This window comes from Apodemus sylvaticus, chromosome 5, assembly GCF_947179515.1.
Source record: "Apodemus sylvaticus chromosome 5, mApoSyl1.1, whole genome shotgun sequence".
NCBI classification, from domain to species: Eukaryota; Metazoa; Chordata; class Mammalia; order Rodentia; family Muridae; genus Apodemus; species Apodemus sylvaticus.
Genome location: NC_067476.1, coordinates 5,985,883 through 6,007,613, shown reverse-complemented (window position 1 = coordinate 6,007,613; position 21,731 = coordinate 5,985,883). Strand labels below are relative to the sequence as shown.

Sequence of the window (21,731 nt, the reverse complement as noted above, 5' to 3'; positions counted from 1 at the left end):
GGGGGCGTAGCCTGAGCGGGGGCGTGTCGGGCCGCGGCTGCGCGTTTGCCCGGGTCGGCTGGACCGGGCGCGGTAAGGCTGCCTGGAGAGGCGGCGGGAGGCGCCAGGAGTGAACGGAAGCCGCGTGAAGGAGTGGGCGCTTTGATCCTGCGCGGTAGGGGCTCGGCGTGTGTTCGTGGACGGAGCTCTTGCAGCGGGAACCCCCGTCCCCAGCCCCGCGTGCTCAGTTCAGGTCGGACCGGACTGTGGCTCTCACCCAGGGCCCGCCATGGCCCAGCAGAGAGCCCTGCCCCAGAGCAAGGAGACGCTGCTGCAGTCATACAACAAGCGGCTCAAAGACGACATCAAGTCCATCATGGACAACTTCACCGAGATCATCAAGACCGCCAAGGTAGCTAGCTGTTCCGAAGCCGTGGGAGGAGGCAGGAACTGGCTTTCCCTGGGGCAGGGTACATGGGCTGGGGCTAGCAGAGGAGCGCGGTGGAAGCGATGAGGCCTTAGAAGGAAAGGGACAGCAGGTAAATAGAAGAGCCAAATGGTGACAAGGTGGAGCAGAGAAGAGAACTGTGGGCCATTTGCCGGGGCTCGATGTTAGTTACTGGGCACTCGCCCCCTAGGCCGGATTTTACCCGTGCTGTAGAGTCTTGACCGATGAGTTTAATCTTTAATACGGTTCCTCATGTTGTGATGACCGCCATCCATAGAATTTTTCTTTTGTTTTTTGTTGTTTTTTGTTTGTTGTTTGTTTTTTGGTTTTTCGAGACAGGGTTTCTCTGTGCAGCCCTGGCTGTCCTGGAACTCACTCTGTAGACCAGGCTGGCCTCGAACTCAGAAATCCGCCTGCCTCTGCCTCCCAGGTGCTGGGATTACAGGCGTGTGCCCACCTCCCGGCTAGCATTTTATTTCTTGTAAACTGTCTCAAAGACTGGGCAGTGTCCTTTTGACATGCAGACGTCCATTATCACCCAGAGAACAAGAAGGGGTTGGCGACATTGCCAGTTGTCTAGATAGGAAGTAGGGTTCCGCGTCTGTAGGAAGGCCTGACAGGCTGTGGTGATGGCATGAAGGGTGGTGGTATTGGATTGGCCATTAGCTATTGGGTTCCTGTGAGCCAGGCTCAGCTAGGTGGCTGCTACCTGTGCTGATTCTAGGCTTTCTTATTTGCCCTCAGATTGAGGATGAGACACAGGTGTCGCGGGCTACTCAGGGCGAACAGGACAATTATGAGATGCACGTTCGAGCTGCCAACATCGTGAGTGCACGGGGTGGAAGACACCCATGGAGGCCTTGTAGGCGGAGTCCAGAGTAGCAGAGGAAAACAAGGGACCAGTGGGGTGGGCAGAGCATGTCTGAGGGGACAGCCCCTCGTGGGCACTGGGAGGAGGGCTAAATAGACAGAAGGCCTTGTCCTTTCTGTGTTGGTAGTGAGAAGGAAGGCAGCTGTTCCTGTTGACAAGGTTTCCCAAGGCAAACGGCTGAATGAGTCATGTGTGAAATGTGAGCCCCTCTTGATCTTGCAGGGAAAACCTACTGGCCAGTGTCTGTGCAGTGGGTATCAGCAGCTGTGTGGGGCACAGGACTGCCCAACTTGGAGTTGTGTCCTATCTGGGAAAGAACCAAGTCAGGAGGAAAGTCAGGGCGTGGTTTTCCATTGGCTCCGAGTGGAGTGCGCGGGATGTGTTCACGTGTGAGTGGTGTGGCTGGGGAGGGAACTCCTTGAAGTGAGCAGACCTAGCCTGCTTGCTCATGGAGGGGCTGGTCTTGCCTCCCCGCCGTGCCTCAGTCCTCACAGATGGCTCTGTACAGGACAGAGTTTTTCTTTGCGGAGCATAAGGCAGACTTCCAGATCGCACTGCTGGCCCAGCAGCGGTGGTACAGAGCAGGCCACTGCCTCTGCTTCCTTTCACATTTTGCCCTGATTATGGTGGTGCAGGTCCGAGCTGGCGAGTCACTGATGAAGCTGGTATCTGATCTCAAGCAGTTTCTGATCCTCAATGACTTCCCATCTGTGAATGAAGCCATTGACCAGCGTAACCAGCAGCTTCGAGCCCTGCAGGAGGAGTGTGATCGAAAGCTCGTCACCCTGAGGGATGAGGTCTCCATCGACCTGTACGAGCTGGAGGAGGAGTACTACTCGTCCAGGTACAGATAGGGCCGGACTCCCACGCAGGTGCTGCCTGCTGCCTGCTGCTGCCCAGACCAGCCAGGGCCTGCAGTGGCCTGTGCCTTTCCAGCTTCTCCTTGGCAGCAGAGCCCCTGACTAGATGTGACGGACAGACAGTCACAGCCAGCCACCAGCGGGGGTCCAGGCCTTCCCTCAGTGAAGAGGGATGAAAACACAGGACTTGGTTGTGCCAGCGGCTGTGGCCAGAAAAGGGTATCCTCAGCGGGTGAGGAAGCCCTCCAGGGCAACACAGTCTCTGCCTTACTGCTTTCAATTTTTTGTCTGTCTAGACGGTTCAGTCAAGGCTGGATTGGCCCCTTGTGGCCTTCCAGGTCTATTACAATGTCCACTTTCTGGGACACCCCTACCTACCGCTTGCTCAGAGATTCAGTTCCTTGTGACTGAGGTGGGGAACCCTGGGGAGGTGGAGTAAGGAACTCAAGCAGAGCGGCTTGGAATCCTGGGCCCGGGATCCTTGGATGTCCTGTTTCTGGTCAGTTCGGCCTTATTCGTGGAGCTGGAGCCTCCTGGTGTCCTACTTAGGTTAGTCGCAGTGGTCAGCAGCAGGTAGGGTCTGTCACCCAGCTCTCTACAGGGCTACTTAGAAATCTTGAAACCTGAAACTTTCAGATCCAGAGAGGCCTTGAGAAGTGAAGAGTCCAGTGTAAAACCTGTAGGAAACCCCTTTAGCTTGAAGTTGAGGGTCTGTTCAGCAGTGCCCCGCCCCGCCCCGCCCCGCCCTAGGAAAGCCTGTCTTTCCCTGGGGGGGGGTTTGCTGCTGCTGCCTAGAAGCTACAGTCAGAGCCAGGCGGTGGTGGCACACGCCTTTAATCCCAGCACTTGGGAGGCAGAGGCATGCGGATTTCTGAGTTCGAGGCCAGCCTGGTCTACAGAGTGAGTTCCAGGACAGCCAGGGCTACACAGAGAAACCATGTCTCGAAAAAAAAAAAAACAAAAAACAAAAAAACAAAAACCAGAAGCTGAGCTACAGAGTCCAGTGCTACAGTGGTGTGTGCTCCGGGGTTTCTTCCCTTCATAGACTCAGCACCACTGCCTAGCTTCAGTAATTCTGAAGCTCTCCAGAGAGTTTTGGGGTTACCTTTGGTTCCACTGTCATCATCTTAGCAGAAAAGTGGGAGCATTTACTGCACCTCAAAATGGCAGAGACTTAGACCCACCCAGGGTGAGTTTCTTCACATTTTCCTGTCATTACCTTGTAGACAGCTACTGCTTCAAGGACACTTGGGTGGATCAGTATTGGGACAATGACTCAGTCCTGCTACAGAGGTTGAGGGGATAAATTGCTCAGATAGGAGCCCAGAGCACCGGGTTTCCAAAGCCTCAGTCCCTTGGATCATGTGGATCACGTGCATAAGTTTCTGGGACAATCCATGTCCTCTTTGGGCAGTCGCCTCTCTGCGTTCCTCATGGTGAAGCAGCCCATGTGTTTCCTTAAGCGGCAGAGCTCTTCTGTAGGTGAGGCAGTAGGTTTATCTGCCCCATCAGCCTCATGCCCACACCACCACCAGCTGCCCAGCCTCCCAGCCTCCCCTCTGCACGGCTACTCTTGCCTGTATACTAACTGCTTGCTCTTTCTGGCTTGGCCTTCCTTCTCTCCTGGGGATGCTGCTCCTTTTGTCTTGGGTAGTTCTGAGAGAGACTGCTGGGGGCAGGCATGGGAGAAAGCCAGGGCCTTGTGCACAGGCAGCTGTGGAGATGCGCTCCAGGTAAGCACTGCCGTAACCACGGAGGGGCAGTGCTTGCCGCCGCCCGTCCCTGGCTTTCCCTGTGTAATGAAGGAGACAGAATGCATAACGCTTGGGGCTTGGCACTGTAGAGCTAGAATAGTGGCGCAGAGAGAGATGCCCAGACCTGCACTGCTGCCTGTACCCAGTTAGGCCAGGCCCCTGACAGGATGGAAACAGGTCTGCCACCAGGAGCTCTTTGTGAAGTCTTCACTACCCTGCTGGTAAGGGGTGGGTAGCAGGAGGAGACTGATAGGAACAAGGAGAGACCTGTGTGTCAGTAAGGACATGTGGCCCATGGGGAGAGCTTGCCTGAGTCACATGGCCTGTTGACACCACCTTTCTTTGGATGCAAGAATGACCGAACTGCTTAGCAGAGGGGCCAGCCCAGAGGAGAAGGGGAGGCAGTCAGGTGATGTCCATGTCTTAACTCTGCATCTGTCTTGCTTCCCCTGGCTTTCCTCTGCCTGCTCCTGTCACTCCTGGGGGTTTCTTGTGGTGGCAAAGCTCAAGTCTCTGCGAAGCTAATGACCTGCCTCTATGTGAAGCTTACTGGAGGCTGGACCTCGACACAGATTCTGCTGATGGCCTCTCAGCCCCTCTTCTGGCGTCCCCGGAGACTGGTGCTGGTCCCTTGCAGCCTGCAGCCTCTGTCCATTCCCATGGTGGTGGCCCTGGCCCTGCAGAACATACCTGAGCCTCTTGGGGTACCAGCTCAGGGTAGCCCTCCCTAGGGCCCTAGTTTATCAGGAAGGAAGTCCTGTGGATACCCACTACAGCCTAGCTTTTTTCAGTCTTAGCTTCCCTGGGGACTTTGGGATCAGGAGCCACTGTGACCTTAGGAGCCAGGGCCAGTTCCCTGTGATCATTGGGGATTGCTGTTCAGTTATTTACAGACAGGTGGCCACCTTCCTGACTGCCAGGCTGAAGTTTGTCCCATTGAAGATCTTGAATAGGGAAGGTGGCTGGTGATGGGAAGTCAGCTCCAGCTTGTTTAGAGTTGTGAGGTATTCAGTGGGCCTTGGTCAAGTCCAGTCACCCATCCTTAGGTTCAGGTTCTATGTAGAGCTCTGTCCACTGTCTGGAGCATAAATGTCAGCCACAGCTGACAGTCCTAGCAAGACTGTGAGGGGCAGCTAGCCAGGGCATCTTCCTGGATTCTCCCACCGTTTCCTTCTGCTACTTCTGTGATGAGACCGTTGAATAAAACATCAGCTTTCTGTGCTGTTGTGTTTGTTTCCTGATCAGTCAGTCCTTGGGTTCCTTGAGGAACAGCCCCTCCTTCTTGTTTAGCTTTGGGCACCTAGCATCGAGTAAGTCCTTGACATACAATAAATGAAGGAAAAGTCTGCTATTACTGCAAGCTGTATGACTATGACACCTGTACCTCTGATGCCATCTAGTTTGGCCATCCTAACTTCGAGCTAGCATGCCTGCATCTTAGAGGGACTGACCACGGGCTTGGGAGGGGTGAGGTGTCTTGCTTGGAAGTGAAATTCCCAGAAACAACTGGGAACTCAGATGCCATCACCTCTCAGTATTGGGCTTACGGCTCACATTCAGAACCCATGGTTCTGGGGCAGGTGTGTGCTTTCAGTCCGTCAGCATGCTTCATCCATGGAAGTAGAAGTTCTGGATCTGTGAGGAACATGGGCTGGCCACCAGGCGGCCCAGCACCTTTAATAGTCAAACAGCATAGCACTGTGTGTAGCTAGGGGCAATGAGAGGGTTTTCCACCAGAGTGATGGCACTGCAATGTTAACTGTTGGAAGAGCTTGTAAGTGCCGTGGAAAAGCTGTCCACGGGGTGGAGAGTTGGGGAAAACACTAAAAGCAACAGTTCAGAAGGGATTCCAAAGCCTTAATGAACGACAGTTTTCCTGTTTAGTTAATTCTGTCGTTCACATTTCAAAGCGAAGCTCATTTAAAGGGCACCTGCTTTCTCCTGCTTGTGTGACCAGGGGCAGAACTCCATAGCGATACTGTTGGGGATTCGGATTTCGCGAGTGGGGTAGCTTGTACATCACCTTTTTTCATGAGCATTGACTTGTGAGTTGCTCACAAGCTACCTTACCCTCCTCTTGGGGCTTGCTTTTCCCTTCATTTCTTCATAAGTAGCTTTAATGCCAACTGCAAGTCCCAGTACCATCACCATTGAGATGCATTGCTACCGCATGTAATCTAGGATCCACGCCATACTTATCTCCAGTTGTCGCTCACGTCTTACCTAATTGTGTTTTGCGTGACTAATTTGTGTGTGGCGGGACTGACAGTAGAGTCCTAGGCATCCCCTGCAGGCCGGGTGCTGACCTTCAGTCCAACAGTAGGGAAAGAGCTATAGTAGCCTAGGGTCTGCCAGGCGCTGAGGGCCGCAAGCTCGGCGGAAGCCCAGCGCGCTCAGGTCACAGGCTACAGTTTTCAGAGCACCGCCTCCAGATTAAGAGCCCGCCGGCCCCTCAGGCATGGCTAATTGAGCTCCGAGTGGGAAGCGGCTGCGTCTTTGTACTTCCGGGGGCTGGGGGCGTGGCTTCCGGGGCTCCCGGGCTAATAGCGTTGGCCCGGCGGCGTCTGCGCATGAGATACTTCCGGTAGGATCACGCCGCTCTACAAGTGCCTGCATACACGGTGCTTCCGGCGGGGCTCGGCCGCGGGAGCCTCCAATTCTGGCCCCGGCTTTGGTTGCCAACATGGCTTCGCTCCTGGCCAAGGATGCCTATCTGCAGGACTTGGCCAAGAAGATCTGCGCGCAGCCTGGCCCTGAGCGGCAGAAGAGCAAGTGGGGTAAGGCATCAGGCCCGAGCAGCCTTTGGGAGTGGACGCCGTCGGAATGGAGCCCGCTGTTCTAGGTCCGGGCTGGACCCTCCACAAGGGATGAGTTCGAGCGGGTGGGTACTGGCGGGACAGCAAAGGCTTGAGCTCTGGGTCCTGATGGAGTGTGTGGGGCGGGGGGCGGGTTAGGAAATTACCAGACTCGAGCGGAAAGAAAAACGGACTTGCTATTAGAAATGTGAAGAGTTTTCTTACCGGCTGTGTGTATTTTTCAGTTCTTGTCTGTTGAATGTGTTTCATGCGTTGAAAGAACGCACACTCCATTCTTGGCCGTTTAGTTTAAAACGCTAACATTTCCTCATCATCGGAAGTGGAAGCAAGTCTTAAATGTTAATTGCGTCTGGACCTGGTTGGTAGAGGGGCTGAGGAGAAGGACCTTGAGGGCAAGACCCGCCGGCCTGCCTGGGCTACATGATGTGTTCACCTCTGCGTGAGCAACTTCAGGAAACTCTCAAAAAGTAAAAGGGGCGGGTGGAGATACGGCTCGGTACTTAAGAGCACTTGTTACTCCTGCATAGGACCCAGATTTGGTTCCCAGTACCTACGTGGCAGCTTAAAACTGTCCCTAACTCCAGTTCTAGGGGCTCTTAATACTCTCCACTGGCCCCCAGTGGACCAGGAGTGGTCTTGATGTACAGACATATATACTTACAAACAACACTCGTAAAAGTAAATGAGTCTGGGAGGCGTGGTGGCGGGAGGTGGGGGATTCTGAGTCACATGCCTTTAACACCAGCACTTGGCAAACAATTCCAGATGGCCAGGACTGCATACTTGAGACCCTTTTTGTTTGTTTGTTCATTTGAGACAGGGTTTCTCTGTTTAGCCCTGGCTGTCCTGGAAAATAAGTAAAAAGGAGGAGCTGGAGAGGTGGCGCGATAGTTCTGTGTATCTACAGCTCGCAGGAGAGGCAGGGATTGTTCCCAGCATCCACCCCTTTTTGCACTCCACAGACACCCTCATTTATGGTGCACGCACTCTACACATACATGCACGTGATTAAAATGTAATTTACAAAAAGGCAAAGGAGGATTGGAAATAGGATTTAGTGTTGGAGCACTTGCCTAAGTGTGAGACCTGTTAGATGATATTGTGTAGGAAGGAAGACACAAGCTTCTGCTCAGCCACGACAGAACCCACAGCTGCACAGGAAGAGTTTGCTGGAGCCGGTTGGAAACATGGATTTAGGTTACCCCAAATTCCCATTTTTTTTTTTAAGGGAAAATATTTCTTGAAGCAGTTTCTTGAAGTTTATACAACAAAGAAAGTCAAGGCAAGTTTAAACAACATTAGTGTATCTTTCAGGCCCAGGGACAGCAAACTGAAAGCTTTAGGACTGATGGCTTCCCCACCCCCATTCTCCAGGGTCTCTCCGCGTAGCTTTGACTGTCCTGGAAGCCCTGTAGGACAGCTTGCAGGCAGCTCAGAAGTTGGACAGTATCTATTTCATGTACGTGTGTTTGACTAAGTGATGCTCAGCCTTATATATATGCTCGGGTAAGAGGAGGCCTAATGAATCTGCTCAGTTTCAGGGACTTCTAAGCCCTAGTGTGTGGTTCCCGAGTTTAAGGAGTGTCTTCCAAGATGGAAGCTTGCTTGCTTCTTCCTTCCCTTTCCCTGTTTTCTTTTCCCTTTTTCCCTTTCTCCATTCTTTCGTTTCTCTGTGTATACCTGGCTGTCCTGGAACTCGTTTGGTAGACCAGACTGACTTTGAACTCACTGAGATCCACCTACCTTTGTCTCCTGAGTGCTGGGATTAAAGGCGTGTCCCACCCTGCTGGCAGGTTTTATTTAGGAGGAAATTGTTATCCACAAGCCTAGTGTTGAAATTTGGGCAGTGAGGAGAAAGTGTGTGGCAGTACTGCCCTTTATTCCCGGAAGAGGGTAACTGTGTGTAGATAATGGGGTGGTGACCACTCTGAAGCTTGGTGTTCTAGTCCTCGTGTGCTTTACTGCTAGGTCACGTGGGTGAGTATATTTTTGTATTACAAAAAATTATATTTGCTCTCTTGAGATGGGATCTTATTATGTAGCCCAGCCTGGCATCAAACTCTCAGCAACTCTAGTGCCCTAGCCTCCAGATATTAAGGGGTTTAGTCTACAGGTGGTGGGTGTAAGCTCTGGTCAGGCGCTGCTGGCCTGGCTACCTGCGTCTTTGCATTACCGTTCTTTACTGAGTTGGTCAGAAGGGATTCTGCTTGTTTCACATTTCAGCTGTCAGAACAAAAGGCTCAGAAGCTGATGGACCTCCGAAAAAGAAAAGGAAGAAAACACAAAAGAAGTCTCGGGAGCAGGAACAGAAAGCTAAGGAGCACAAGACTAAACCTCTGGGCAAGAAGTCTCCCACCTCGTCTAGGGCCAAGAAACCAGTGGTATCCAAACAAGGGAGCTCCAGCTCCCTGGGGTCCCCTCAAGGTAAGTGGCTCCAGTGTATGCATGGTCAGGGCTGGGATGGACCTAGACACAAATGTCCCACTGCTCAACAGTGCTAGCAGGTGTTAGTCCTGTGCTGCGTAACAACCAGGTGACAAGGCACTGCTTGTTTTTCTGTGTCCTAGGGACCAGTCTCATATTGCGGTTGCTAGTGACCTCTTCTTAAAGAGTTTGGGTAGAACGTCTTAATGGTGGCCTGTAGATCCCCAGTTGGTCCTGAGGGAGGTAGGGAGGAAGAGAAGTGGTGGGAGGGCAGCTGCCTTTCAGCCCAGCTTTCTTCCCTTCAGCTAGCCAAGGCCCAGCACCTGACTCTGTCTTTGCGCTGGATTTTCTGCGACAACGGCTGCATGAGAAGATCCAGCTGGCCCGGGCCCAGGTAAGTGGGGAGTCTTCCTGAGCATCTGGAGCAGGCTTGGAGGGTGCTTTCCTTGCCTGCTTCTGTACAGGCCACCTCTGCGTTGAGGTAGCAGGTGTAGTTCCTTTCTTGGAGTGCCTCAGTACCCAGTGTCATCTGCCTCCAGGAAGCTTTGTGTCCCTCAGAAGCGTGGCCGCCTTCCTTTGAGGAGCGCAGCCTGAATGTCCCTCTGAAGGTCAGTGTCCAGCAGAGGTGACCTGACTGGCCTTGACTCTGCTGCATGGTGCTGGCCTCCCCAGCTCCTTTTTTTAGGCTCTTTTCTTGAGCTTTAGCTTCTTACCCTCTGTATTAGTCCGGGTTCTCTAGAGTCACAGAATGTATGGGCAGTCTCTATATAGTTAAGGAATTTGTCCATGACTTACAGTCTGTAGTCCAACTCCCCAAAAATGGGCAGCAGCAGCTGTGGATGGAAGTCCAAGGATCTAGCAGTTGCTTAGTCCACGAGGCAAGCAGGCAAGGAAGAGTGAGTAAATCTTCCTTCCTCCAATGTCCTCATGTAGGTCTCCAGCAGAGGGTGTAGCCCAGATTAAAGGCGTGTGCCTCCATGCCTCTAATCCCAGATGATCTTGAACTCCTTATCTTAATCTTCTGGAATTCATAGCCACTATGCTTCAAGATCTCCATGCCAAGGTCCAGGTCAGAAACTTATATCTCTGAGCCTCCAGATTAGGATCATAGGTGAGCCTTCCAATTCTAGATTGTAGTTTATTCCAGATATTGTCAAGTTGGCAACCGGGAATAGCTACTACACCATCCCTGTCACTGTCTCCAGTTCCTAAGAGGTAGCATCAAGGCTGGAGGCCCTCACCCTGCAGTACAGGCCTGGGTTGGTCAGATATAATGTGCTGTCAGCCGTGGCACAGGAAGGGTGCAGAGAGAACTCAGCCTGTGTGCTTCATGAGTAGAAGACAGGCACTCCGTTTTAGAAACCCAAACTAAGTTCAAAAGTCTAGGACAGTGGAAGACGGTATGCAAGATGAAGTGTGCCGATGAGCTTGGAGGGGTCTGGGAACTGGAGCCATGACCTTTTTTTTTTCCCTTCACTTTATATCCCAATTCCAGTTCCCTGATGTCCTTTCCTGTTCCCCCTCCCTTTCTCCTCTGAGAGCGGGAAGGCCCCTCTAGGGTATCCCCTCCACCCTGCGTCTCACTGCAGGACCAGGTGCATCCTCCCCCACCAAGGTCAGACAGGTGTTGCAGTCGGGAACAGGCAGGCAGCAGTGTGGGTCAGAGACGGTCCCCACTCCACTTGTTGGGGGACCTGCGTGAAGACCAAGCTGCACATACATCTACTGCATGCGCGGCAGCCTAGGTTCCAGCCCAGGCTTGCTCTTCAGTTGGTGGTTCAGTCTCTCAGAGCTCCCTTTGGTCTAGGTTAGTTGACTATTGGTCGTTGTGTGGAGTTCCTTCGGGTCCCTCTGTCCTTCCCCCATCTCTTCCATAGAAAGAACTTTCTATAATGTTTGGCTATGGGTCTCTGCATTTGTTTCCATCGGCTGCTGTGTGGAGCCTCTCAGAATTATGGTAGGCTTCTGTCTGCAAGCATAATAGAGTATCATTAATAATGTCAGAGTTGGTTCTTGACTGTGAGATGGATCTCAATTTGGGTCAGTCATTGGTTGGCCATTCTCTCAGTCTCTGGTCTATCTTTGTCCCTTCTTATCTTATAGGCTGGACAATTTTCGGTTGAAGGTTTTGTGGGTAGGTTGGTATCTTAGAGTTTCCTTTGCTGTGAAGAGACAGCATGAGCAGAGCAACTCTTACAAAGGACATTTAATTTTAGCTGGCTTACTGGTTCAGAGGTTCAGCCCATTATCATCAAGGCAGGAGCATAACATCGTGGAGGCAGACATGGAACTAGAGGAGCCAAAAGTGCTACATCTTCATCCAAAGGCAGACAGAAGACTGACCCTCGTGTAGTTAGGAGGGTCTCATTGCCCACTCCCACAGTGGCACAGTTTCTCCAATAAGGCCATACCTCCTAGTAGTGCCACTCATTGGGCCAACCATATTCAGACCAGCACATTCCATTCCCTGGCCCCCATGGGCGTGTTTAAACACGTGAGTCTGGGGACCATACCTAGACATAGAAAAATAAAAAATACATTTTGTTGAGCCTCCAAAACCCGAGAGTCTATAATAGTCTCAACAGTGTTAAAAGTTCAAAGTTCAGAGTCTTTTCTGAGATTCATCCACCCACTTAACTGTAATTCCCAAAGCAAGACAGGAAACCAGCTGGGCAAACTCCAAACTCTGCATCTCCATGTCTGATGTCAAAGTGGTCTTCAGATCTCCAACTCCATTTCATCTTTGTTGACTCCAACAAACTTCTTTCTCCTGGGTTGGTTCTACTCCCTGTTAGCGCTTTCCTCAGCAGATAGCCCGTGGCTCTGGCATCTCAACATCTTGGAGTCTTCAAGGCAACTTCAGCTTCACAGCTTCTTGTTTTAATGTCTGGGATCAACACATGATCTTCTGGGCTCCTCCAAAGGGCTGGCGTCACTTCTCCAGCTCTGCCCTCTGTAGCACTCTAAGCTCAGGTTGATCCACTCACTGCTGCTGCTGTTCTTGGAGATCATCCCATGGTACTGGCATCTCCAATACGCTGGGGTCTTCCGCTGCAACTAGGCTTCACCAGTAGCCTCTCATAGGCTCTCTCTCCCTTCATGGTGCCAAGCCTCAATTTTGCAAGACCCCTTCAGTCTTGGGCCTTCAACTACAACTGCGGCTGCACCTTCACCAATGGCCTTCCCTGACCTCTCACAGTGCCAGTCCTCACCTACTCTCCATGACCCCTTCATGCCTTCAAAACCATGATTACTGGGGTGACTCTGACATATTAGCCAGTACAGCTGCAGTATGAGGTACAGCCTTGGCTCTCTGGAACACAGCTTCTTTGTGCTCTCAGAAAACACTTCCCAGAAGATTTTACCTCAGCGATGCTGGTCACTTAATCACTGTTAATTTCTTAGCTCCAGCTAACCAGCATCAATTGTCCCAGTAGTCCCTTTGTCCTTGACTCTAAAGCCAGAGTCACATGGCTGAAGCTGCTGAGTTCTGCTGCTTGCTGAGCCTGAAACCTGGCACACCTATTACATTATCACCAGCTTTCTTTCTTTTGGGGGGGGGGGGTGTTGGATTTGGTTTTTTTTTTTTTTTTTGAGACAGGGTTTCTCTGTATAGCCCTGGCTGTCCTGGAACTCACTCTGTAGACCAGGCTGGCCTTGAACTCAGAAATCTACCTGCCTCTGCCTCCCAGAGAGCTGGGATTACAGGCGTGCGCCACCACCGCCTGGCTCATCACCAGCTTTCCATTTTCCAACTCCTTCACTTGCCTAAGCTTGGCTGTCCTGGGTCTTGCTCTGTAGATACACCTTGAACTCGGAGATCTGCTTGCCCTGTCTCCTGGGATTAAAGGTGTGTACCGCCATGCCCGGACCTAAGCTTAGCTGGGTGGGATCTTACCCAAAAAGTCACCACTCCATTCATCTGTTACCTCCTTGAACATAGGATCCCGCTTCATTTCACTTTCTGGTGCCCCTTTATTACAATGCATTTTATATTTTTCTTTTCTCAGCTTGCCCCTTTTCATTAAAACACTCTTAATAAGAGTGAACTTCAGTAACTACACAATGGAATTTATACAGGCTGTCCTGAGACTTCATTTGTCAAAGCAATTAATCTAAGTTTCTTCACTTTAGCCTCAGACAGATTCTTGGACAGTGGCATAAAGCAGCCATGTTCTTCACCAAAATATCGCAAAAACAGGCCACATACTTCTCCATTGAAACCTCTTGGGCTAGCGGGCCTATCCAGTTCAAACCACCCTTAGCACCACTGTCCTAATAGGATGTCCCACTAATCCCCGGTTAAAGTGTTCCATGGCTTTCCAAATCCAAAATCCACAAATCCACATTCTTCCAAACAAAAACATGGTTAGGTCTATCAAAGCAATACCCCAGTCCCTGATGTCACCTGCTTCCATTGCTGTGAAGAGACACCATGACCAAAGCAACTCTTATAAAGAATAACATTTAATTGGGGCTGGCTTGCTGGTTTAGAGGTTCAGTCCATTATCAAGGTGGGAGCATGGCCGTGTCCAGGCAGCCATGGGGCTGGAGGAGCTGAAAGTTCTATATCTTTATCCAAAGGCAGCCAGGAAAAGACTGCCCTGTGGTTAGGAGGGGGGTCTCATTGCCCACCCCGACAGTGAGACAGTGACGTACTTCTTCCAACAAGGGTTTCTAATAGTGCCACTCCCTGGGCCAAGCATATTCAAACCATCATAGTTGGTATCCTTACCCCTCCACTGTGAGTCCTGGTGGCTACGGCTCCATGTCTCCCACTGCTAAGCGTCTCATAAACTCCCGCAGCAGGTCCTAAGGACGCCTGCCTGCTGCTGATTTCTCTTCTCTCCCTGCTCTCTCCCATTCCCCTCTCAATCTCTTCTTCCCATTTCCCCTCCATCCACCTCCAGTGTCTATTTCCCCTTCAGAGAAAGATTCAAGCATCCTCCCTTGGGCTTCTTTGGGTCTGTGGATTGTCCCGTGGTAATCTTATGTTTTTATGGCTAATGCCCATTTATAAGTTAGTATATACTATGCATGTCCTTTTGGGTCCGGGTTACCTCACCCCAGGATGATCTTTTCTAGTTCTGTCTATTTGCTTGCAAAATTCATGATGTCCTTGTTTTTAATAGCTGAGTAATAAATAGTCCATTGTGTAAAGGAACCACAATTTCTTTATTCTTCAGTCAAGACATCTGGAGTTTTTCCAGGTTCTGGCTATTAACTTGAATAAAGCTGCTGTGAACGTAGTTGAACAAGTGTCCTTGTCAGATAATGGAGCATCTTTTGGGTATATACTCAGGAGTGGTGTAGCTGCGTCTTGAGGTAGAACTATTCTGTTTTCTGAGAAATCCCCAAATTGAGTTCCAGAGTGGTTGTGCAAGTTTGTACTCCAGCCATGGAGGGATGTCCTCCTTGTGGATTGTTAACTCAGTAACTTAAATAGGGTCAGGGGTTGGGTTGCATTCCTCAGACCAAAAGGTGGAGGGAGAGACCGACCTAGGGGTGAGGACACATTACAAAGGACTGACCGGACTGATCGGATTGACTGTTGGCCATTTACCTCATCCCCCAGGGGACCAATCTGTTTGAGAATATTACCGTTCTGCCAATCACATTGTGCCTAATGGAGTCTGCCCTGGAGTCTGTATAAAAAGTCCGCAGCGCGGAGGGCGAGGGTCACCCACTCTTTGTATACAGAGTGACCCTGGCATGCTAGCATTTTTAATTAAAAATTCCTCATGCGTTTTGCATCAATTTTTCCATCTCTGCATGGTCCACTGGGGGGCGGGGTCCAGTAGGTAAGACTGGGCGAGTCTTACAGGGGTTCCTCAGCACTGCTGTTCATCTGGGTGACAGGTCACATAGTGGGGACATGCGGGCGCCGTGGACTTGTGGCCTGCACGAGGCTTTCCTCTCCTCTCAGCCACATGCCGGATAAGGACCCTGCAGCCTGAACCCTCCACCTTTCTTTTACCCACAGGGTAGCACCAAGGAGCTGTCCGCTGCCACCCTAGAAAAGAGGCAGCGGAGGAAGCAGGAGAGAGAGCGGAAGAAGAGGAAGCGGAAGGAGCTCCGAGCAAAGCAGCGGGTTGCAGAGGCTGAGAAAAAGGAGGAGCCAGTCAAGGCGCCCCCCGCAGCGGCCTGCAAGGAGCTGCAGGAGTCAGCGCTCATCTTTAATAAGGTGAGAACATCTGAGCTGAGTGCCTTTGGCCCGACTCTGCCCGTGTGATGGTCTAGGTGATGCTGGTGACTCCCGGCTAAGGGGCAGAAGCTATTGGTCTGTGACACTGGTAAGATTTGGGGGTACTGATGTGCCTCTTCCCTGTAGGTGGAAGTGACTGAAGAGGAGCCAGCCAGCAAGGCTCAGCGCAAGAAGGAGAAGCGGCAGAAGGTGAAAGGGAACTTGACACCACTCACAGGCAGGAACTACAGGCAGCTGCTGGAGCGCCTGCACGCTCGGCAGGGCCGGCTGGAGGAGCTTCGAGATCAGGATGCTGCCAAGGCCCAGGAGCTGGAGGCCAAGATGAAGTGGACCAACTTGCTGTACAAGGCTGAGGGTGTGAAGATCAGGGACGATGAACGTCTGCTGCAGGAGGCCCTGAAGCGCAAAGAGAAGCGCCGGGTACAGCGGCAGCGCAAGTGGGAGAAGCGGTCAGAGCATGTGGTGGAGAAGATGCAGCAGCGGCAGGACAAGCGGCGCCAGAACTTGCGCAAGAAGAAGGCAGCTCGGGCTGAGCGACGGCTACAGAAGGCCCGCAAGAAGGGCCGGGTGCTGCCCCAGGACCTGGAGCGCGCAGGCCTCTCCTGAGCAGTTTGCACCTGCCGAGTTCCTGGCTCCGCAGCTTCCCTCCATCTCCATCCTTGAGGGTTGGGGTGGAATGTGGTGCTAGTGCAGGCCTAGGTGACAGCCTGGGTCTCCTGTGTGAGGTTGACACAGCCCTTGCACCCACAACCATAGCAAGATCTCTGACCACATGCCAGGGTGTTTCTGCAGCATCCTTAAGGAGGACCGTGTCCTCCAGTCCCTGAGCGGGATGAAGGGAATCTGTGCCCATGTCTTGGGAGGGGTGTGTCTGTGTCTGTATGTCTGTGTGTATCTGTTGTGAATGCTGCAGAGTCAGGATAGAGGTTAGGGTGAGGCACCCCACTGACCCTTTCCTGCCCACCTGTATTTCCATTGGCCATGAGAACAAGAGGCCTTGACTACTTGGTCTGTATTTACTAGTTCCTGGGGACCAGGAAGAGAGCCCAGGGAGTTGTCAGAGTCTGATCTAGTCAGGTATGTCTCTGGGCCGGAGCTCCAGTATCCAGCTAAACCTAGAGGCCTTCCTGAGTCCACAGGATGTGCTTGGTCACCTGTGAGCCAGTTGGTGGCTGAGACTTGGGGTTGACTGTTGCCTAGTTTTACATCAGTTTGACACAAGCTGGGATTGTCTGAGAAGAGAGCGCCTTAACCAAGAGCCCCACTAGACTGACCTGTGGGCAGGCCCATGGTGCATATTTTTTACTGGTGAATGATGCAGTAGGGACCAGTTCATTGTGCACAGTGCCACCCCTGGACTGGTGGTCCTGGGTTGCTTTAGTTCCTGCTTCTAGGTTCCTGTCCTGGCTTCCCTTGGTGATATACTGTTACCTGGAAATGTAACATGAAGTAAACCCTTTCCTCCCACAAGTTGCTTTTGGTCATGGTGTTTTGTTTTATCACAGCAATAGAAACCCTAAGATAAGTCAGTGTGCTTAAGGAGGCACAGCAGGGCAGAACAGCTCCTGGGATGCTGGCTGGGGTGAGGTGGTGAGGAGGTAGGTCCTTCTAACTGGGTGAGAGGAATGGCCAGACACGGTACAGAGCCACCCTCCCAGGTGAGAGCTGGGTACAGGAGTGCGTTGGCAGGGCTGCAGTAGTCTGTAATTGCTAAAGGCTAAACAGAATTAAGAAATGCTTGTGTGTAGCCGGGCGGTGGTGGCGCATGCCTGTAATCCCAGCACTCTGGGAGGCAGAGGCAGACGGATTCTGAGTTTGAGGCCAGCCTGGTCTACAGAGTGAGTTCCAGGACAGCCAGGGCTACACAGAGAAACACTGTCTCAAAAAAAAAACCAAATCCAAAAAACCAAAAAAAAAAAAAAAAAAAAAAAGAAAGGCTTGTGTGTGGTGGCACACACCTTTAGTCCCATTACTCAGGAGGCATAGGCAGGTGGATCTCTTGAGTTTGAGGGCAGCCAGGGCTACGTAGAGACCTGTGTGAGAAAATAAAACAGTAACAATAAAACAACAGATGTAGGCAGAAGTATCAGCACTCTGCTGTAATTGCAGTGCTGGAGAGGTTGCGGCAGGAAGGCAGCAAGTTTGAGAATTCCAAGCCAGCATAGTCTGGGAGAGGCACCTCTGCTGGTAAAAGCAGTAACTGCAAGCCAGACAGCCCCACTTTAATTTTTGGAACCTTGTTAAAAATCCAGATGTGGTCTGGATCTATGAAATGGGAAGTAAGGGTAGAATTGGCCCGTGAGCTCTGGCCAGCTAACCTGGAATACTTAGCGGCAGAAAGGAGAGCCTGGGCATCAGCAAGATGGAAGTCGGGTGCCAGCTCCCATGAAAGTGGGTACACATATACCCAACAAACACCCAGAAGAGCCGGTGAGATGGCTTATGGGTAAATTCCTACCTGTGTGAGCCCGATGCCATAAATGCCATAAACCCAGTCCTAGCGCCGGCAGTGGGAGGAGAACCCTGCCTTCAGGCACTGCTATGCGTGGCTCTTAACACTGAAGTCAAGATGTAGAGTATTGGGCAGATACAGTTAGGTGGCTGGAGTTCTAAGATTATGAAGGGGTGAAAATATGTGCATTCTAGGATACTCCAAGAAAGCAGACTTCAGTTTGAGTTCATATGTCCTCAAAGGCTATGTGTAGCTTGTCCCCCACACGGTACAGGTGCTCTGTGGGAGGTGGCCTTGTGAAAACTTTATCCTTATCAGTTATTCTGACAAGGGCCTTATGCCATGGACTTCCTCTTCTCCTTTGTGCCGCTCATCAGTCAGGTTGTGAAGTTGTGCCCACCGGTGGGACCAGACAGTCACTACCTGAGCTAGGGATAAAGCAGCTTGTCCTGTTCACTCAGCCCCATCTGGGGAATTACCCAGCATCCTTTGCCATGTCTGGCAAAACAGCAACAAAAGCTTAAGAGCTCACAGCTAGGGCTGGAGAAATGGTGTCAGTATTCTGAGTCTCAGTAGTTGATCAGAGAGAGGGGCTGCAGGATGTCTCTGGACGGAATCCCACCCGAACAGCCTCATAAAAGCGTATTTGTTGATTGCTCACAAAAGTTGTCTTATGGGTAAAAGAAGTTTCTTATACCAATGCCCCTGATCTAACCTATGTTCTGAAGGAAAACATACCCCTGTGACCTGACCTTATTCCTCCTTGTGCAGTGTTTGCAGCACTCACTAATGCAAGGTGTTCCTGGTGTGCTGGGATTGTCTTGTGACCAAAGTAATCCAAAGGCTGTTAAGCTCCCTCAGAAAAACAACTCTAAATCACAGAAAACCATCAGTTCCCCACAAAGCTTTCTTCAAGGTGTCATCACTTACAGAAAACAATATTCATTCTGATATTTACTCTAGATATAGTGAAAAACTTTTATTTTAATGTTTATCTTAGATACAGTGCTTCTACTAGAATTCTTTCTATAAATGGCTCTTCATTTAAGAACACCTATTTTTGGGGGCTGGAGAGATGGCTCAGGGGTTAAGAGCACCGACTGCTCTTCATAAGGTCCTGAGTTCAAATCCTAGCAACCACATGGTGGCTCACAACCATCCATAACAATCTGACTCCCTCTTCTGGAGTGTCTGAAGACAGCTACAGTGTACTTACTAATCTAGGGAAATGCAAATCAAAACAACCCTGAGATTTCACCTCACATCAGTCAGAATGACTAAGGTTAAAAACTCAGGAGACAGCAGGTGTTGGCGAGGATGTGGAGAAAGAGGAACACTCCTCCACTGCTGGTGGGATTGCAAGATGGTACAACCACTCTGGAAATCAGTCTGGTGGTTCCTCAGAAAACTGGACCTGACACTTCCTGAGGACCCTGCTATACCTCTCCTGGGCATATACCCAGAAGATTCCCTGGCATGCAATAAGGACACATGCTCCACTATGTTCATAGCAGCCTTATTTATAATAGCCAGAAGTTGAAAAGAACCCAGGTGTCCCTCAATGGATACAGAAAATGTGGTATATTTACTCAGCAATTAAAAACAATGAATTCATGAAATTCTTAGGCAAATGGTTGGAACTGGAAAATATCTTAAGTGAGGTAACGCAATCACAAAAGAATACACATGGAATGCAGTCATTGATAAGTGGATATTAATTAGCCCAGAAGCTCTGAATTCTCAAGATACAATTAGCATATCAAATGATACCCAAGAAGAGGGAAGGAGAGGGCCCTGGTTCTGAAAAGAGTTGATCCAGCATTGTAGGGGAGTACCAGGACAGGGAAATGGGAGGGGGTGATTGGGAAATGGCCCTAGGGAAGAGGGCTTATGAGACTGATGGGGAGGGGGGAACCGGGAAAGGGGAAAGCATTCGGAATATAAACAAAGAATATAGAAAATTAAAAAAAAAAAAAAAACACCTATTTTTGCAGAGGACCTGGGATTTGGTTATCAGCATCCATATGGTATCTCGTAACTGTCTTTAACTCCAGTTCCAGGGGATCCTACACTCCCACCTGGGCTCTGAGGGTGCCACACATGAGCAGGTGACAAGTAGCTTATAACTAGCCCTCTCCTGTGTGTGGCTACTACATATGATAATATGGCTGTTGCTGGCAGGGCGCAAGCCCTGGCCCTCTGTAAGGCGTGGGCTTTTGACATGAACCCTCCGTTGATCATGGACTGTGCGCCACAATGACAGAGTCCTTTTTGTTTGTTTTGTTCTTTTAGAATCTGTCCCTTTATGTAGATCCTGTTTTCCTGGAACTCACTGTGTAGTTCGAACTCATAGAGATATGCCTACCTCTGCTTTCCCCCCAGTGTTATGATTAAAGCTTTGGGTTTTTTTGTTTTGTTTTGTTTTTTAAATTTTTTTATTTAATTTTGTATTTATTTATTTATTTTTATTTATTTATTTTTTTCAAGACAGGGTTTCTCTGTGTAGCCCTGGCTGTCCTGGAACTCACTCTGTAGACCAGGCTGGCCTCGAACTCCAAAATCCGCCTGCCTCTGCCTCCCAAGTGCTGGGATTAAAGGCGTGCACCACCATCGCCAGGCTACTTTTTGGTTTTTGAGACAGGATTTCTCTGTATAGCTCTGGCTCTCCTGGAACTCATTCTGTAGACCAGGCTGGCCTTGAACAATTAGAGGTTTCTTAATACTACTTAACCTACTTAACACATTCTCTTGAGTGCACATGCACATACACACCACACACAGACACACACACACACACACACACACACACAGAAAGAGAGAGAGACTAGCAACTGAATCTCAAGTTTTGGTGAAGGAGGGACACTCAGGCTACAGCAATCTCGTGAAAGACAGAAGCAGCTCCACTAGGCCAGGGCAGAACAACAGTTCTCAAGGCACAGCAGGAACAGGGCTTCATAGCCCATTCCACAAAAGGAGGAAGTGCAGGCAGGAAAAACCAGAGACAAGGAGACAAGGAAGCTGTGTGTGTGTGTGTGTGTGTGTGTACTTTCTTGGGTCTGGCATTGGTAAGTGCATGTCTTTAGCCCCAGAGAACTCACAATATAGACCAGCCTGACTTAAAACACAAATCATTCTGCCTCTGTATCTGCCTCTGTTTTCTAAGTGGAGTTAAAGATATGCACCAACCTGGCTTAATGATTTATTAACTCATTAAAAAAGATTCTACTAGGTTTTTGTTTATGCTTTTTTTTGAAATTAAAGTATAATTGCATCATTTCCTCCCTTTCTTTCTTCTTAAATTTATGGCCTCTCTTTCTTTGTTTCATATGTTTAGGTTATGTATTTATTTCTAAATATATAAGTACATATTTAGTACATACTAAATATATAAGTACAACCTGCTCAGACCATAAAATGCTACTTGAATGTATGTGATTTCATGACTGACTACTTGGTACTAACAATCTGATTTGGGAGTTCTCTGAGAACTATCTCCCATTCTCTGCATTCCTTAGTTGCATTTAAGGCTCTCCCAGGAGATTCCCCCTTCTGGGCCAGCATTTCTATTGCTCTTACCCAGATCTTGTTTGGGCAGCCTTGTTGAAGTGACTTAAGGGTGGAGCTACAACCAGGAGATAAACCCTCACCACAAACCTCCTGTTTGACCTGCAACCGCTTTTTTCTCTTCCCTTTCTGCTGTGATCCCCAAGCCTCAGGCCAGGAACTGTGTTATAGATGTAGCGAGGGGGCCCTGGATACCATGAGGTTACTTGTTCTCTGCAGTTGCCATCCACTGTGGCTTTTTCTTAGTCTCTTGTCTGTTGCAAGGAGATGTTTCCATGCTGAGGGGTTATTTTTATCTTTTTATTGTTATTTTTGCTTGTTTTTTTTCTCAAAGATTTATTATGTATGAGTGTTTTGC

At 50.2% G+C, this 21,731-nt stretch overlaps 2 protein-coding genes across 3 annotated transcripts; both read left to right on the top strand.

Annotated features, from left to right (window-relative positions):
- The first annotated feature begins 17 nt into the window (after positions 1–17).
- On the top strand, positions 18–5,129 carry Med22 (mediator complex subunit 22). Of its 2 annotated transcripts, XM_052181936.1 has the most exons (4): positions 21–391; positions 1,172–1,252; positions 1,934–2,142; positions 4,417–5,129. In XM_052181936.1, the coding sequence occupies exons 1-4, from the start codon at positions 269–271 to the stop codon at positions 4,604–4,606; spliced, it is 603 nt and encodes a 200-aa protein (XP_052037896.1). In that variant the 5' UTR covers positions 21–268; the 3' UTR covers positions 4,607–5,129. The 2 variants fall into 2 exon arrangements, with proteins under 2 accessions (XP_052037897.1, XP_052037896.1); XM_052181937.1 differs by lacking the exon at positions 1,172–1,252 and having other exon boundaries at positions 18–391.
- Positions 5,130–6,484: 1,355 nt separating this feature from the next.
- Surf6 (surfeit 6) lies at positions 6,485–16,827 on the top strand. The gene is made up of 5 exons (XM_052181923.1): positions 6,485–6,689; positions 8,952–9,152; positions 9,458–9,546; positions 15,136–15,336; positions 15,484–16,827. The coding sequence occupies exons 1-5, from the start codon at positions 6,596–6,598 to the stop codon at positions 15,961–15,963; spliced, it is 1,065 nt and encodes a 354-aa protein (XP_052037883.1). The 5' UTR covers positions 6,485–6,595; the 3' UTR covers positions 15,964–16,827.
- Positions 16,828–21,731: the final 4,904 nt, after the last annotated feature.